The sequence below is a fragment of the Podarcis bocagei genome (assembly GCF_964188305.1).
Source record: "Podarcis bocagei genome assembly, chromosome: 16".
NCBI lineage: Eukaryota > Metazoa > Chordata > Lepidosauria > Squamata > Lacertidae > Podarcis > Podarcis bocagei.
The window spans coordinates 20,848,739-20,867,326 of record NC_138142.1 but is presented as its reverse complement, the minus strand read 5'-3'; the positions used below and the strand labels follow the sequence as shown (position 1 = coordinate 20,867,326).

Genomic DNA, 18,588 nt, shown 5'->3' with positions numbered 1-18,588 from the left:
CAAAATGTCTTACTTTCCCTTAAGATTTCTTTATTTTCACTGGTGAAATGTTGGGGGGTGGGTGGGGGTGTCCCTATTTTCATCAGATAAATGTTGGAGGGTATGGAGTTTTGTGACCTCCAAGCCAATGAGATACAATAAGTAACTATATAACCTTTAGAAGACATTGGCTGTCCCCCAAGCTTGTGGGGCTGGCGATGGGGAGAAGTGCGCTGATCCCGGGACTGCAGGCAGCTCTGCACCGCCATCCGGAGCGGGGTGGGACTTAGCGCCCCGCTCGGGATGGCCGCGCAGATCTGCCTGCAGTCCCGGCACGGCAGGCAGCTCTGCGCCACCATCCTGAGCGGGCGGGACTTAGCGCCCCGCTCCCGATGGCCGCGCAGAGCTGTGCTGAGCCGGGGTCTGCAGGCAGCTCTGCGCAACCCTCGGAGCCAGTCTCCCGAGGGTTGCGCAGAGCTTCTGAAGCCTGGAGAGCGAGAGGGGTCAGTGCACACCGACCCCTCTCGCTCTCCAGGCTTCAGTGAAAGCCTGCATTCGCCCCATAGGACGCACACACATTTCCCCTTCATTTTTGGAGGGGGAAAAGTGCGTCCTATAGGGCAAAAAATACGGTATGCTGGAAGCTGTCCTGAATGGCTGGGGCAACCCAATCAGATGGGTGGGGTACGAATAGTAACATTATTAGTATTATTTTCATTCTCATGGAATAGGACGTCCCTATTTTCATCAGAGAAATGTTGGAGGGTATGATATCTGGGGGTGCCAGTGTTTTGCAGTGTCTGGTTTTAAACATCTTTGTACTTTGGATTCTAGGCAGTGCTTTTTTTTCTGGGGGGACGCATACCCCTAAACATTTTGTGAATCTTTGTACTTTTGTCCATTTACTGTATTTATTTTTCCTGATATGAACTATAAAATGGTGGTTTCCCTGAGTCAAAAGCCTAAACATTATTTTTTTAAAAGAGAAAAAAAGTGCTGGTTCTAGGATTGGATTTTTTTACACAAATCCATTGATGTTCCAAAGTGCCCACCAGGGGGCGATAAAGCTCGCTCTCTCTCTCTCTCTCTCTCTCTCTCTCTCTCTCTCTCTCTCTCTCTCTCTCTCTCTCACACACACACACACACACACACACACACACACACACACACACACACACACACAACACACACACACACACACACACACACACACACACACACACACACAACCAGACTTTTCATGTACTTTCTTGGTTTTTGATTTCCTCCACAGAAATTCCTCCACCGGCTTCCGTTTCTTCTTCTTGTTTTGCCCCGATAATTACCAAATGAGGCCATGCGTGGGTGTGCTTCTACCTTTGTACAACCCGGCCTCTCGGAAACGCTGAAGAAAGTGCCTTTCCCAGGGGAAATCATTGGGCTACAAAAGTGAAAGTTGCACTCCCCTCTGTGGCGAGGGGTGGGGTGAGAACAGAAGATGGGGGGGGGAAGCCTATGATGTCAAACCTTTGGTCTGACAGCTCTTTTCCTTGCGATGACTCGTGACATGATTGTGTCGATGTAGGCAGGGGAAAACAGGAGCTGATTTTTCTTCAAATGGTTGTTGTTTTATCTGCCCACTTAATTTCGTATCAAACAATTCCAAAATGAGCCACACTCGGGTGTGGAGTGGGGGGGGGGGCTGATGGGGAGGAACCAGAAAAACCACAAATGTAATGACCTCAACATTTTCATTCTTCGGAAGAGCTCAGTATTTCCACTCTCAATGAAATCTCCCTCCCCTTTCTTACAACACAGGCTCACAAGTATATATAAACCAGTGGCATCCCCAAGTATTAAGCACCACTCTCTGAATGAACACTCCTGCCAACGGCCAATTCTCTTACGTCATTCCAGGATGCAGCTTACAATGAAAGCCATCATTTCAGGTAACCCACCTTTCTCAAGTTCAGATTACTTTTTCTTTGTTGTCTTTTCCCCCCCTTTCCCTTTCCCTTTCCAAAGTTCACTGAGGACCGCTGTCATCGCCTTCTGCCCTCTGCAGTCCAAAGTGTGACCGCGGTTGAACTTTCAACTCTATCCCTCTAGTTACTCCAAAGACCTCTGAGCATTTTGGGGCAGCGTGAGAAAAAGATGGTTTCCCTTTTTTTCTTTTTTGGCAGACTTCTGCTAAACTTCTTGCCAACTTCTGAAAGATTCCCCCCATATTTCTGGCTGTTGGGAGAAACACTTCACTTATCGAATTAGACATTTTAATCCCCCTCCCCTCCCAAAAGGAAGTTTGGAAAGAAGGGAAATCTTATCCAGCGGTTGAAGCAGCTCAGATTGTATTCAGCCCATCATAAAAAAGGTAAAGGGACCCCTGACCATTAGGTCCAGTCGTGACCGACTCTGAGGTTGTGGTGCTCATCTCGCTTTATTGGCCGAGGGAGCCGGCGTACAGCTTCCGGGTCATGTGGCCAGCATGACTAAACCGCTTCTGGCGAACCAGAGCAGTACATGGAAACGCCGTTTACCTTCCCGCCAGAGCGGTACCTATCTACCTACTTGCACTTTGTGCTTTTGAACTGCTAGGTTGGCAGGAGAAGCGACCAAACAACGGGAGCTCACCCCGTCGCAGGGATTCAAACTGCCGACCTTCTGATCGGCAAGTCCTAGGCTCTGTGGTTTAACCCACAGCGCCACCCGCGTCCCACCAGCCCATCATAGGGAGCAATCAAACCTAGAATGAAGGTATGCTAACCTCTCAAGGTTTTGGGCCTCTCTAAGGAATTATTCTGTTCTTCCAGTTTGGGATTCTTAGATTGGGTCTCCTTTCTTGTTTCATAGGCTCCCCCCCACCCCACTGGTCAGGCTTACCTAAATTAGTGATACAGAGCATTTCTTTCTTCACTGGAGTTTCCTGAACTGTTTGGCAGCTAGAATAAGCAAGATAAGCTTTCCAAGAGCTCAGCTGCCAAGAGGTGGACAGCTTATTGTTAGAGCTCCTGAGCTGTTAATTAATGCAAACCCAGAAAAGTTTAAAGAACCACCACCCCAAAACCTCAGCATCCTCTGACACCTTTAAAAGGGCAGTTAGAATGGTAGAATTGTAGAGTCGGAAGGGATCCTGAGGGTAATCTAGTCCAACCCTCTGCCAAGCTAGAAGCAAGATAAGCTTTGCAAGAGCTCATGTGTTAGAGGGATGAATATCTTCTTGCTAGAACTCTTCAGCTGGTGAATTAATGGCTAATAATGCAACCTGGGCAAGCTTAATAATAATAATAATAATAATAATAATAATAATAATAATAATACCCCCAAACCTCAGGGTTGTCCAACACCTTCAAAAGAAAGCATACCCATTTATTATAGTGTGTACATTCTAAGGCTGTGCCATCAGAATTCACCAGCACAAGACATTTTAATGGTCACTATTCGGGATAAGAGATAAATTCAGTTTGCTTCGCATTTTAATTTGGATCTACCTATTGTGTACTTCCTGGAACAGTATACAAACTGAAATGTAGCCATGCTTCAAAATTTCACACTTTCTCCAATTTTGCAATGCAAAACTCAGTACAGAGTGGCTGGGGCAAACCAGTCAGATGGGCGGCATAAAAATATTATGATTATGATTGTGATTATGATTATTTGTAGTACTGTATACAAAATGTGCTTTGTAAGGCAAAATTGGATACAAAAAATGGGCGTATTGGGCAAAATTTAATACAAAAAGATGTGTATAATGTGTGTGGGGGAGGAACATGCATTGTTTAAACTTTAAAAGTTCAGAAAATGATGTGGAAATGTAGCAAACTGAATTTAAGATTGAAAAAAAAAACGAGAGAAAAAGAAAAATGGATGGATTTGCCCATCTGTAGACACTAGCTACAAGATGGTTTTTAGAAAGGGCTAGACAATTTCTGGCTGCTTTATCCATGACTGGCGAACGGAACCAAACCTCTGACTAATAATACCTGCCTGGAAAAAGGGCAACAGGAGAAGCCGATGGGCTCCTGGAGGTATCCATGTGGAAGTGGATGGTTTTTGGAATGTTGGACCTGAATGCTACCCAGCAACAAATCACCTCTTCCGTCCTTGGAAATGTAATAGCTTTCACTTGAGGAGTAGCTTCTGCCTGTCATTGCAAAGAGATATTAGTGTGATCTCCTTGGACAGCCAGCCTGACTCTTGAGGAACAGAGCTGAATGCTTAGCACGGAATCAACCGCAGATCTTAGGGGAGATGCTATCACCAACAGCTCCTTGAGTCAGGACTGCCCAAGTCATGTGCTGCTATTTCCCTTATCGAACAACCTCCATGGCAGCAGCAGTGGTTTTCCGAAACCACTTCCTCTTCCTGGAGCAAGACTCTCCTCCTCCTCAACATCCCATCAGCTGACGGGTGCACCAGCCAAAGGATTTCACTTTGAGTTTGAAGGATGGGCGGGCATGGCTTGGGAAAATAGGGCTCAGATTGAGACCTTTGGTGGGAAGAGTTTGGCCCACAGACAAGAGGATTCCCCATTTCTGGTGCCCACATCTCTGGAGTGTGGTGGCCCCCCTTAGACCTTGCTCAGCCCATGCACCATATTGTCTTTGCCTAGACATCATGCCCAGCCTTGGCACATACCCACTGGTACTAAACCTCCTCTCCCTGCCACCTTGAGTGGGTCTCGTTGGCGAGCAGCAGCCTCTGCAATTCTCTTTGGAGAAATCTTCTGCCCTCTCTTGCCCAGTTCCCCCTGCTTTCTCTCTCCTCTGGTGAAAATAGGGGTGCCAGTGTCCAAGCTTATGAGCCCCACACCTTTTAGGGTAAGGTTACCAGATTTTTTTCAATGAATCCGGGGACACTTTTCAATTTCAATAGGAATTATAGGATTTTGTCAGAGGACTGATTTGTAAATCCAGGGACTGTCGCCGGGAAACGGGGACGTCTGGTAACCTTATTTTAGGGGCCTCTTGACAACGGATCAAAAATAATATTGATTTGACCTTGAGAGCAAATTGCAACCAATCTTCCTTAGTTCAATGTTATCCCACTAGAGCTCACCCACGAAGCTCTCTCCTCCCCACCCTGAAATTTTGACTGCCTAGGGGCCTCCACAGGGTTGAATCCGGCACTGAGGGACGTCCTTCCATACCCTCCAATATTTCTCTGGTGAAAACAGGGCTGTCCTATGGAAAATTGGGACATTCCAAGGAACTGGGACAGCTTCTGTAAATCCGAGGTTGTCCCTGGAAAATAGGGACACATGGAAGGTCTGCTTGCAAATGTGCTTCATCCTCTGTCTTGCTCTCCTCCACACATTTGGCCAACTTCCCCCTGCCTTATACCCAGACGCTTTGCCGCTTCTCCCCACCACTCAGTTAACCCCGTACTGTCCTCCTTGGCCCCACGAGGCTGAACCCACAAAGTTCCTCTTTGTGTTTGACCCCCCCCCCGCTCTTTCAATCGAAGTTTCTGCAAGTCGCTGGTCACTCCCAGACCATAGTTATTTAAGGAGTATATGGGATGGCATGTAGTATGTCTTGGTCATTAAACAGGTCCAGGATAGGGAACTTGTGTCTCTCAAGATGTTGTTGCGCTACAGCTTAGGGTTGTCATACAGTCGTACCTGGGAAGTCGAAGGGAATCTGTTCTAGAAGTCCGTTCGACTTCCAAAACATTTGGAAACCAAGGCGTGGTTTCCAATGGCTGCAGGAGCTTCCTGCACTCAATCAGAAGCTGCATCGGATGTTCAGCTTCCAAAAAACGGTTGCAAACTGGAACACTCACTTCTAGGTTTGTGGCGTTTGGGAGCCAAAACGTTCAAGTCGCAAGGCATTTGACTTCCGAGGTACGACTGTATTTCAAAAAGTAAAAACCAGGACACCCTGAGCTTTTTTTTAGGAAGGCCCCAAAGTTGTTGAGGTGTTTTGTTTTGTTTTACAAAAACGCAAAACAACAACAACCCTGCGGTTTTTTGGTTGACTTGCCAAAGATCCAGGATAAGGTGCTGCCTTTAGAAAATCCCCCCTGGATGTCAATGCCACCTTTGAAATCCCAGTAATGGGAAATTCGGACATACAGCAGCCCTACTGCATCTTAGCCGTGTGACTGATGCGAGCGGGAGTCTGACAACATCCAGGGCCTCCGAGGTTTCTTAAACACCCCTGTGAGAAACCCTGGAGAGCTTCTGCCTGTCAGCGTAGACAGCACTGAGCTAGACCAACCAATGGTCTGGCTCCATATGAAGCAGCTTCCTGTGTTCCTCAAGGGAAGAGGCGTAGCTCCTGCTTTGCATGCAGAATGACCTCACATTCAATCTCCAGGAAGGGGTAATAGAGGGGTTCCCTGCCTGAAATCCTGGAGAGCCACTGCCAGTCGTAAAATCATAGAATCATAGAGTTGGAAGATACCCCCAAGGGTATGGTTACCAGATTTTTTTCAATGAATCCGGGGACACTAGCTGAGAAGCAACAGGGAGTCAGTAGTGGGGATGGTCAGGCAACAGACCCTGGGCCCAAGCACACATGCATATTGTATAAAAGTCCTTCTTTTGCACCCTGTGAAACATAAATGAGCAGAGTTTTTTTTAAAAACTGGGCAATGGCGCGCCTCACACTCATGACTCCTGAGCCTTCCCCAATCTCCTTCCCCTTTCCCCCTTTGTTTTGACAGATCAGGGGAGGCTCGGGAGTCATGGGCGGGCAGCCGTTGCCCAAGAGGGGCCAGCCTGGTGGTGCAGTTGGCTCTGGCTGGCTTCAGGAGATGCTTGCTGCCATGGCACAGGAAAAATGGCGGGCACCACAGCATTGAGCAGCGCTAAAAGGTTAGCTCCGGGCTGCTGAGGCTGCTGCTGCCACGTTTCCCGGGGACAGATTTGCAAATCCGGGGACTGTCCCCGGGAACCGGGGAAGTCTGGCAACCCTACCCAAGGGTCATCTCATCCAACCCCCCGCAGTGCAGGAATCTCAGCTAAAGCATCCCTGACAGACGGCCATCCAACCTCTGCTTAAAAACTCCAAATGAAGGAGAGTCCACAACCTCTTGAGGGAGTCTGTTCCATTACTGAACAGCTCTTGCCGTCAGAAAGTCCTTCCTGGTATTCCATCGGAATCTCCTTTCTTGTAACTTGAAGCCGTTGGTTTGAGTCCTATCCTCCAGAGCAGGGAAAATAAGCTTGCTGCATCTTCCACGTGACAGTTCTTAAGATATTTGAAGATGGCTATCATATCTCCTCTCTGTCGCCTCTTTTCTACACTGAACATGCCAAGCTCCTTCAACCATTCCTCATCAGGCTTGACTGCCAAACCCTTGAAAATACAGTGGCACCTCGGGTTACAGATGCTTCAGGTTACAGATGCTTCAGGTTACAGACTCTGCTAACCCAGAAATAGTACCTCGGGTTAAGAACTTTGCTTCAGGATGAGAACAGAAATCGTGGTGTGGTGGCAGCGAGAGGCCTCATTAGCTAAAGTGGTGCTTCAGGTTAAGAACAGTATCAGGTTAAGAACAGACCTCCAGAAATAATTAAGTACAGAGGTACCACTGTACTGAGTTGGATGGAGCAATGGGGAAAGACTATAGCGAAGGGGGTAGAGCAGGGGTCTGCAACCTTTAAGACAAAAAGAGCCACTTGGACCCATTTCTGAAGGGAAAAAAACCTGGGAGCCGCAAAACTATTGCGACATTTAAAACAAATATATCTCCGGAGCCGCGATCTGACAGCAGGCGGGAAGGTGACGTCGGGACGGTGCGTGACTAACGCACGCACCGCCCCCATGCGAGGTCACAGCCAGTACAGCGCCTGCCACAGCGGGGAGTGTGGCGCACAATGCACCTCCCCCCTCGCTAGTATCCGCCCCGGAGCCGCGGCAAAGGTGTAAAAGAGCCACATGCGGCTCCGGAGCCGCGGGTTGCAGACCCCTGGGGTAGAGCAACTATTTCACATGCAGACGGTCCTAATGTTCAGTTCCTGGCATCTCCCTTGCCTGAGACCTAAGGAGCTGCTGCCAGTCAGTGCAGACAATATTAAGCTGGTTAGTATAAGGTAGCTTCCTATGCCCTGCTTTTTGTGGGGGGGGGGGCACCTTTTTGTGGGACACCTGCCTAGCGCACAGTCCTCCTCCAACTGTCTAAAAGAGAAATAACTGTGAAATGAAGGAAGAGGTTTTCCCAAATTGCTGCTTTGATGCTGAGCTGGAGATGTTCCCGGTAGGAACCGCTTTGCATATTTGACATTGTTTGGCCTGCGGTTATGAAATCTGGGAAGGTTGCCACCCGTCACTCAGAACTGAGGGGAATTCTGGTGACGTTGGCTGGGCAAAGCTGCACGAATCAAACAATAGCACATGGGAGCTGTGGGTGGCCGGTGAGGGAGGTACACATCCAGCTATAGTAGCCTAGAAGAGGAGGAGCAGAGAGTAAAGAAAACCAGGGGAGAGTAAGGAGAGGGCATTTGCAATTCACTCTCAGGACTGGTGGTGTTTGGGGAGGGGGAAATCCAGAGGGATGATTAAGACCATCAGGTGAAGCCACCAATGGCCCATCTATTTCACATCTATATTTTTCATTTATATATTTATTTCGATCAATTACAAGTAGAGAAGGTAGGAAGCAAAACAGAGCACGTAAAACCCAATAGGATACATTAAGCACACTATTAAATGTAGAATTAAAAACAACATAAAATATTAAGACCATCAGGTGAGGCTACCAATGGCCCATCTATTTCACATCTATATTTTTCATATATATATTTATTTCGATCAATAACTAGTATGGAAGGTAGGAAGCAAAACAGAGCACGTAAAACACAATAGGATACATTAAATACACTATTAAATCTAGAATTAAAAAAACGTAAAATGTTTTTTTTAAAAAAAACCCAGTGAGAAATATAAAATAATTATATCAAAGCAGTAAGAAAACAACGTTTTAAAATTAACCCTGTTCTCACAGTGGAGGCAGAGGATAGCCACTGTGACTAGCAGCCATTGAGAACAGTTGTCCTCACATGAATTTGTCCAGTCCTCTTTCAAAGGTATAATAATAATAATAATAATAATAATAATAATAATAATAATAATAATAATAATAAAAAATAATGACATCCAAGTTGGTGACCATCACTGCAGCAGTGAGTTCCACAGTTTAACACTGCGCTTCCTGAAGAATTCCTTTCTTTTATCTGCGTTCATGAAAATAATGCGCAAAGATGCATTATGGCAGGGGCAATTCCTTGCAAAATAAGTGAATAACTAAAAGTAAAGGTAAAGGGACCCCTGACCATTAGGTCCAGTCATGACCGACTCTGGGGTTGTGGTGCTCATCTCGCATTATTGGCCGAGGGAGCCAGCATGGGTCATGTGGCCAGCATGACTAAGCCGCTTCTGGCGAACCAGAGCAGCACACAGAAACGCCATTTACCTTCCCGCCGGAGTGGTACCTATTTATCTACTTGCACTTTGACATGCTTTCGAACTGCTAGGTTGGCAGGAGCAGGGACCGAGCAACGGGAGCTCACCCCGTCACGGGGATTCAAACCGCTGACCTTCTGATCAGCAAGTCCTAGGCTCTGTGGTTTAACCCACAGCGCCACCCGTGTCCCTTAAGTGAATAACTACACGTGTGCATTAGGCAAAGTTGGCTCTGTCGCACAGTTAGCCCTGGGTAGCGTTTGGCATTTGAAATGCATCAGAACACAAGCCTCAGTGGCATATAAGCACCCAGAGTCTCCTGCTTCTCTTTCTTTACTTGCTGTATGTTTGGTTATGGGGCACATTGTTTCCCTACTGGACAGCAAACCCTGACACATCCTTTCCTCCTCCTCCTCTTCCGCACAGGAGTTGTTCCTTTGCTGCTAGCCATGCACTGCCGACTAGTGCCCGGAAAACCCCTCCTGAGGAACAGGCGGAACCTCATGTGCGACAACATCAGCCCTTGCGGAGAAACAGTCTTCAATCAAATTAAGTGCCAAGTGACACGTCTCAATTTGTCAGCCCCGGGTCTCTTCGATGCCTATGTAAGTTTTGGGTATAGAGGGGAGGCTGGGAACTTCAGGCACAGGAATGTGGCCCTCCAGGGCAGTCTAGCTGGCCCTCAAGACTCTCCCCAGGCCACACCTGATTTGCACCCTCCTTGAGTGTTTTTGCCTGGCCGGGATATGTCCCTGAATTCTGATGATGCTCCTTACTCTCCTGGATAGAGGATGGAGAGAGAGTGTATGTGTAGAAACTAGTCTGTTGTACAAATTTGCATTCGTTGCTCCACCAACATTCGCTTCTGGTCCCGTCCACCAATGGCACAGGCCTTCCAGAAGGTTATTTGTAAGGGAATGTGGTCCTTCAACAAAAAAAGGTGCATCTATTAAAGTTTGCATCCAAATGAATATCTTAGTAAAAACAATATACAAAAATGCATTATGTCAGGGGAAATTGATTTTTAAAAATGCATACACAAGGGGCAATTGCATGCAAAAATATACGTGCTAGGAGAAAGTCATCCTAAATCGCTGATGAATTTTTACGAGGACCTCAAAAAGTAAAATAAAATAAACAGATACGGAAATGTGTCAAACTGAACCTAAGATGGGAAGGAGAAAATGAAATCAGCAGATTAATCCACTCCCAGAAACGTGCTTCTTAATTTGGTTTCAGGTGGGATCAGTGGCGTAGCGTGGGTTGTCAGCACCCGGGGCAAGGCAAGTAATTTACGCCCCCTAACCCGTGGATTTGCGCCCCCTAACCCCCAGATGTTGCGCCCGGTGCGGCCAGCCCCCTGCACCCCCTACGCTACGCCACTGGGTGGGATTTAATAAAGGCGCTTTACACACATTGGTTCCTGCTCTCAAATCTTGATTGTTACTGCCAATGGCCTGCATTAAAGAAACATTATGAAAGATAAAAGCACATTATCCAGATCATAGCATCATAGAATTGTAGAGTCGGAAGGGACCACGAGGGTCATCTAGTTCAACCCCCTGTGATGCAGAAACGTAGGACTTGAACCCACAACCCGAGATGAAATGTCTCATGCTCTCCTGACTATTTTTGGCCAGATGTGTATAACAAGGGTATATATTTTTTTAAAAGCAGCATAAAGTAAAGTAAAATGGGTATCAATGCCAGCACTTAATTTGGTTCCTCCTTCTATCCTGAGCAGCTGGAGAGCCAAGGCTCCCCCTTCAACAGAGCGGAGGTGAAATCACTTTGCGTCTCCAAAGACACTTTCCCCTCCTTTGACAACCGGACCAGGAAAGAGATGCTGATCTCGCTGTACAAGATCTTCACCTTTTTCAACGCCTCCCTGGGCAACATCACCAGAGACCAGGAGAACAACGACAGGAAGGACCTGCTGGAACGGCTCAGCAACACCACCGCCAAGACGCGAGGCCTCCTAGCCAACCTCACCTGCCTGTTGTGCTCCGAGTACAAAGTCACTGACGTGAAGGTTACCTACGGTTCAGAGGAAACGGGCGCGTTTGAGAAGAAGAAGCAGGGCTGCTGGGCCCTCAGGATGTACGCAGAGACCATCCCGCTCATCGCTCAGGCCTTGGGGAAATGCCACAGGCAGAGATGAGCTTTTGCGTGAGACCATGCTAAGAACTCTTTGTCTGCAGCATCAACCCAACGTGTTTTGGGTTGTATCCATAGCCCTTGGGATGACATCATACAGTCATTCCTCCCCATGGGTCTTTTTCCTTTCCGGATCAGGAAAGCTGGGGGGGGGGGGCTGCAGAGTTCTGGAGAAATGTTTACTGGGGGGAGGGGGGGCCGAGCACACCCACCAACCTCAGCTACCTCACCGTGATATGATAAGCTTTTGCACACCTGTTCGCAGTTACTTAGTTTTACAGTCTTCACTACTCACAGTCAGGATAGTCAAAGGGGTTTAAAACGGTGCTCAGTCCTGAGCCTGTATGTGGAGCAGGGAAGCTCCTGCTATCCTGAGCAATTCAGGCTGCACTCCTAACCTTACTTACCTGGGAGTAAGCCCCGTTGAATCCAGTAGGACTTGCTTCTGAACAAACCAGGTTAGGACTGCAGCCCATCTCACTAAGTGGCCGTAGCTAAGCCTCTCTCTGTCTGTCTGTCTGTCTGTCTCTGTCTCTGTCTCTGGGCTCATCTACACATAGCTTTGCTCTGTATTTCAAGGCACTGATCCATGCTTTAAAGTTCCCTGTCCAAGAACTTTTTCGTTGTTTTTGTCCCAGTGCTTTCTCAGCAAACCCCCCCCCCATTTTTTCACCACTGAATTTTGCCTCTGAAACCTAAATTGCTCTTTGTCGCTGGATAGCTCAGTTGGTCAGAGCGTGGTGCTGATAACACCAAGGTTGCAGGTTCGATCCCCGTACGGGACAGCTGCACATTCCTGCATTGCAGGGGGTTGGACTAGATGATCCTCAGGGTCCCTTCCAACTCTATGATTCTGTATGATTCCAATTCAGCGTTAAAGAGCAGGTTTTCCTGGGGGAACTGGCAGGGCAAAACAGCAACAGCAACGACGACGCTTGTTGAAATTTTTCGAAGGGGAAAAGTTAGGTCCAGAGGTGCCAGCTTGTGAGGGCAATTTGGGATGGGGGACGCAACATTGTGCGTGTGACATTGCCACATCCTGCCTCCCTTCCTAAGCCAGGCAGAAGATTCCCAGGCTTTGGGAAGTGTTAACGGAAAAATCTGAGGGCTCCCCTGGACAAAAACAAAGACACCAACCAGGATTACTTGGAGCAAAACAGCAGCCTGTAGGCTTGGCCTTTATTGAACTGTTGCAACAGGGTGCTCCCCTCACTTTCAGGAGAGAGGAAGGACCCAGGAAAATCGTGTGCGAGACCTTATAAAGACATTTGAAATTGCCACCCTGTAGATCAAGACCACCCCCAGAAACACTCTGGGGGTGGTCTTGATTTACAGGGTGGCAATTTCACCCCGGAAACAGTTAACAGAAGGAGGCGTCAGGGGAGCATTTAGGGGACTTGCCTAGTTCCCCTAGTCGACTGACCACACACCACTGGCTTGGACATGGACTGGAAAACCGCAGGCCTGTGCTAGAAACACAGGGCAAAACATAAGTGTGGGTGAGCCCTCTCGTCTTTCTCTCTGCCTTACCCGACACCATGCTGATTTGCAATACTGTACTGATATTAATACTGACCTATCTTACAGGGTTGTCCTTAGGATTATGGCAAGATGATGTAATACGCTTTGAAGCCTCCGAAAAAGGGTTATTTTTTCACGCTGATAACTTAAGATTTCTTTTTTTACCGTGTTCAGTCTCAGATGTTGACACTGGCCAGTTTCAATGTGATTTGGGGTTTCTCGCCGCCCAACTCTTTTCAGTGTTGAGCAAAGGGTAATTAGGATTAGCAATAGTAGACATGCATTTAAATATTGGCATAGGCACAATGCACAATGCCTGGGCTTCCCCCACTCCCTTTTTAATGGGGGTGGGGGCAGATGGGAATATTGCCCGAGAGTTACAAATCGTAATGGAGCCAAGCTTTCTCAAAGGGTCCACAGTTTCCTGCGGGTGTTTGTGTATTTATTTTAAGAAATAACCAGCAGCTCAAGAGTAAGCATGATTCTACAGCTATAATATTTATTAGATGGTATCGTTATTTTTATAATAACAGGTTTTCATAGTTGCAACTCTGTGAGTCTATCAATAGTTGTTAGAACAGGCGACAGGATAACATATGGAAAACCACAAATGCAGACGAGCAAGCAATTTTTAAAAGTATGTATATATATTTAAAACCACCCATTCCAGAGTAGAGATTGAAAACAACGACACAGCAATTATAGGAAAGCAGCTTTATACAGAGTCAGGCTAATGGGTCCATCTAGTTTAGTGTTGTCTACACTGATTGGCAGCAGCTCTCCAGGACCTTAGTCTGGGACCTCCTGACCTCAGATGCCACTGAGCTATGGCCACTTCCCAAATTCATGGACACCAAGAGTCAAAATCCCAGAACCGAAACATCATAGTTTAAAACACTGAATGATACAGAGATAGAAATATCTTCTTGAAACTCTTGGGGAAATAAAAAAGGCACTTTGCCTCGTGTGATATTAAAGTTGGGGCTGGAGAGACTTTTCTGGCAAGAAGAGCCTTTGGTCCTGTCCCCCCCCCCAAAAAAAGAATGTGTCTGGTAAGGAATCCTCAGACTGACCGGTGAATGTTGACATTTCCCAGCAATGTACGGTGCAATAGAGTGGCGGTCTGGGACCTGATTTTTAAAATGCTTGAATTTGCTTTGCACTCAGCTGACCCATTTGGACAGTTCACTGCAGTCCGTGCCTTCTTCATGCCAGAGGTTGCACTCATGGGACTAGAGGTGGCCCACCTCTCTCTCTCCCCCTCCTCATGATATGAGGAAATAACCTACCTATGCTTAGCCATCAAACTCCAATTATGACCTACCTCCTTGGAGGGATGGTGTGAGGATATTTAATGTTTAGTGATTTGTTTTTGTTGTATAAATATAATTTAATAATAATAATAATAATAATAATAATAATAATAATAATAATAGAGTATATTTATTTGATCTTTGGCAATAGGGTAGCCAATGTGCCTTCCACTGAAAGGAAGTCCAGGCAAAAATTCTGACAGCACTCGCCACTCCCTTCTATGCAGTTCTACTAAGGGAGAGGCCACTCTCCCGTCATTTTAACCCACACGCACTGCCGGCCCACCCATGAGGCGGGGTGACGCACTCGCCTCAGTCGGCAGAAGCGCAAGAGACGGCACGCCACCTGCCCCACCGCTGCTGAAATGCCCCACTCTCGCCGGCGAGAGGGATGTGTTCCGGTGTGCGGCATTGACGCTTGTCTCTCTCCCCACCCCCACCCCCAGGGTGGGCTAAGACAAGCAGTAATGCTCTGAAGAGCGCAGGATTTTATATGACTTGTTTTATATGACTTTAGAAAGAACGTGTCTCGAATGAATAATATATTGTGCAATATTTAAATATTTAATTTTTTATACTATTTTTTTTTGTATGGAAAGAATGCCTTTCATAAAATAAACATTTCCAAAAAAAAGTTCTGTGGAACCCTGTCATTGCTGATTTGTTTCTGATCTGCCTGGCTTTTAGAAGAGTTTGGATTTGATATCCTGCTTTATCACTACCCGAAGGAGTCTCAAAGTGGCTAACATTCTCCTTTCCCTTCCTCCCCCACAACAAACACTCTGTGAGGTGAGTGAGGCTGAGAGACTTCAGAGAAGTGTGACTAGCCCAAGGTCACCCAGCAGCTGCATGTGGAGGAGCGGAGACGCGAACCCAGTTCACCAGATTACGAGTCCACTGCTCTTAACCACTACACCACACTGGCTTACCTATTTCCGAACGCATGTCAACCATAAGAGTCCCATAGCTGGATCTGGCAAAAAAACAAACACCCATCCAGCCCAGCTTCTTCCTGGAGCCACCTGATTGGCCATTGTGGAATACAGCTTCCCATATCCCTACAGTGGCCAATCAGGTGGCTCCAGGAAGTTCACAGGCTGGGCACAAGGGCAACAGCCCTCTCTTACTGTTATTCTTAAGAACATCAGAATCGCCCGGCACTTGCATCAGCCCAGTGACCCATCTAGTCCAGCATCCTGTTCTCACAGTGGCCAACCAGATGCCCCAATGGGAAACCCAAAAGGAGGACCTGAGTGCAACAGCACTTGTGACTCCCAGCAGCTGGTGTTCAGAAGCTTACTGCCTCTGACTGAAAATACGTTTCGCAATTGTTTTTAATTGTCACGGCCTCCATGAATACAGCGGTGCAGTTAGCTAATTTTAAACTCTGGAGTCAGTGGCCCCTTCTTTAGATAATACTGCTTGCTTCGAGGGACACAGGTGGCACTGTGGGTTATACCACAGAGCCTAGGACTTGCCTAGTCAGAAGGTCGGAGGTTTGAATCCCCGCGATGGGGTGAGCCCCCGCTGCTCGGTCCCTCCTCTTGCCAACCTAGCAGTTTGAAAGCACACCAGTGCAAGTAGATAAATAGGTACCGCTGTGGTGGGAAGGTAAATGACGTTTCCGTGCGCTGCTCTGGTTCATCAGAAGGAGCTTGGTCATGCTGTACGCCGGCTCCCTTAGCCAGTAAAGCAAGATGAGCGCCGCAACCCCAGAGTCGTCTGCGACTGGACGTAATGGTCGGGGTCCCTTTACCTTTACCTTTACAGCTTGCTTCAAAATGTAGTAAAATGGGTCTCTTTTGCTAGGTCCACCATCCTTGGACGTGGGTGGTGGGTGGATAGCCCAGGAGAGGGCCTTCTCTGTGGCAGCCCCTAAGTTGTGGAATTGCCTCCCCACAGAGGTGTGCTTGGCATCAAATGGGGCCTCCCTCCGCATTATCACCAGGGGCTGCCCCTGGGTCTCAGGGCCCTGAAATCTCGGGATGCTCCCGACTTCGCAAACTTATGCAGGTGTGCATTTTTAGAGAACCAGACTGTGAGGCAGCAATGAGCGAGAGGCAGTCTGGACCTTCACGTACTGAAATCTCCCCAGCGCCAAAGGGAAGAGCCATATGATGATTTGCAAGCTTGAAAGGCTGGAGGGCAGGCAAAAGGATCAGATAAAAGCTGCAGCCAGCCCTGAGATTCCATCATTTAGCTAAGCTCAGACCACCTAGGTCTTCCAAAGGACAACGACCTCCTCCTCCTCCTCCGGCTAATGAAACTGGGTTGTATCAGTGCACAAGAAGGCGATTGTGATTTTGCATGCCAAGTGATGAAATCCTCCCGCCAAAGGCTTGCAGGAGCCTTGCCAAACCTCCCCGGAGTGAGACAGAAAGCGGACAGAAAGCGGATGAGCTAAGATCCTGTTTGATCATCGCCCTTCGTCTCTGGGGAATGCAAAATCCCTTTTCTCTCTGGGAGGAACGACATGCCCCGTCAGGTTGCTTAGGCCTTTCCTGGGCTCCCCGAGGGGAAGAAATCACGAGGGGTGTCGAGGGATGACCTTTGGCCATTGGTGATGCAAGGCGGCTGAGGCCGGCTTGTCCTTTTGGCAGCCCCCATACAATGGCCGAGAAGGACAAATGCTGCATTGATGGCTCCTTTTAGACTTCCCTGCAGAGAAAAGGTCTCACCATGTGTCACTGACTGTCCTGCTGAGACGGCATCGGAGTTCTGCGTCACGCAGACCCACGGCAGCCAAACGCTTAATCCAGGCTCTCCCTTTTGGTTCTGAGGCACGGAAGCCCTGCCCTTTCGGGGCAAGGAGAATCAGAGGCCTGTTCCTGCTGCCTCCGCAGGGCATGGGATGGTGAAGCTGGAGGACAAATCTCCTCTTTCGGTTGCCCTTTTAAACGGAGTTTAAGAAAGAAAAGAAAGTCTGTGGACTCTGGGCTGTGTAGTTACACTCAGATGAGCAGCCTGGAATACTCTGCTGGCTTCTTAGGTAACCATGAAGCCTCCTCTAGCGTAACCAAACAGAAAGAAAGTCGGGGGTTGAGTGTCTCAGACATTCAGAGCTTTTATTTAAATTGAAATATTGAAATACTTTATTGCCACTTGTACAACTTGTATACAGTGAGATTACATGAGCACCCCCCCACTCAGCTCTCTTAGTCTTAATTCCCCTCGTTTACTGACGCACACCCACCAAACCCAAAAGTCAGTTGCCCTTTTGTTATCTTTTCATTCAGCAGCCTAATGGTCCACGGATAGAAGCTGTTCTTTACCCTGTTGGTGCCACTTATCATGCTTCTATATCTTCTGCCCAAGGGCAGGAGATCAAGAAAGTGCCAGCCAGGGTGTGAATCATCCCTGAGAATTTTCCTCACTCTCCCGAGGCAACGTTCTTCCACTATTTCATCCAGTGGATTCATGGGACAGCCCATAATACCTTGTCGTGTATTCACCACCCTCTGTAGGCACTTCCTATCAGTTGATGTCAAACTAGTGTACCACACCGTGATGCAGTATGAAAGGACACTTTCTATTGTTGACCGGTAGAAGGAGATCACCAGATGTTGATTGACATTGTTCTTCCGCAATACTCTGAGGAGATGGAGTCTCTGTTGGGCTTTCTTAACCACCTGGGTTGTATTGATATTCCAAGTAAGGTCTGCACTGAGATAAACTCCTGGGAATTTAAAGGAAGAGACTCTCTCCACACAGCCCTCCCTGATATACAGCGGGGCTAGTTCTCCTCTCTTCCTCCGAAAGTCCAACACCATCTCCTTTGTCTTGCTGATATTAAGGAGCAAGTTGTTCCCTAGGCACCATGTAGATACTTTGTGGACCTCCCTTCTATACACTGATTCGTCTCCACCTGTTATTAAACCCATTATGGTGGTGTCATCTGCAAACTTAATAATTGCAGTAGACAGTCAGATGGTACACAAACGTATGTATACAATGAATACAGGTAGGGACTTAGCACACATCCCTGTGGCATGCCAATGCTGATTTTTAAGGAATTAGATGTTATTAGATGTTAGGGCAGAGATGATGAAACTTTTTCAGCCTGATGGCCACATTACCTGATGTGGGGGTTGCATGCCAGTGATGGGAGGGACAGATGGCAAAGGTTGCACAGCAGGTACCATTTTAGACATGCATGCACCAGAGCCACACAGACAGAAACACACCTCTCCATCCAGCCAAGCAGTCCATGGACTGCAAGAAGATTCAAGAAG

General features: G+C 47.6%; 1 protein-coding gene across 1 annotated transcript; it reads left to right on the top strand.

Annotated features, from left to right (window-relative positions):
• Nucleotides 1-1,259: 1,259 nt before the first annotated feature.
• Nucleotides 1,260-11,690, top strand: LIF (LIF interleukin 6 family cytokine). Its single transcript, XM_081175198.1, has 4 exons — nucleotides 1,260-1,325; nucleotides 1,777-1,907; nucleotides 9,792-9,970; nucleotides 11,110-11,690. Exons 2-4 carry the CDS (start codon nucleotides 1,877-1,879, stop codon nucleotides 11,524-11,526), a joined length of 627 nt encoding a protein of 208 aa, XP_081031324.1. The 5' UTR covers nucleotides 1,260-1,325; nucleotides 1,777-1,876; the 3' UTR covers nucleotides 11,527-11,690.
• The last annotated feature ends 6,898 nt before the right edge of the window (nucleotides 11,691-18,588 follow it).

Excerpts from the sequence above, each read along its gene's own strand:
- LIF (XM_081175198.1), top strand. The coding sequence starts at position 1,877 with ATGCAGCTTACAATGAAAGCCATCATTTCAG. Across the intron at positions 1,908-9,791 it reads AATGAAAGCCATCATTTCAG|GAGTTGTTCCTTTGCTGCTA; the intron begins GTAACCCACCTT and ends TCTTCCGCACAG. Across the intron at positions 9,971-11,109 it reads CGGGTCTCTTCGATGCCTAT|CTGGAGAGCCAAGGCTCCCC; the intron begins GTAAGTTTTGGG and ends TATCCTGAGCAG.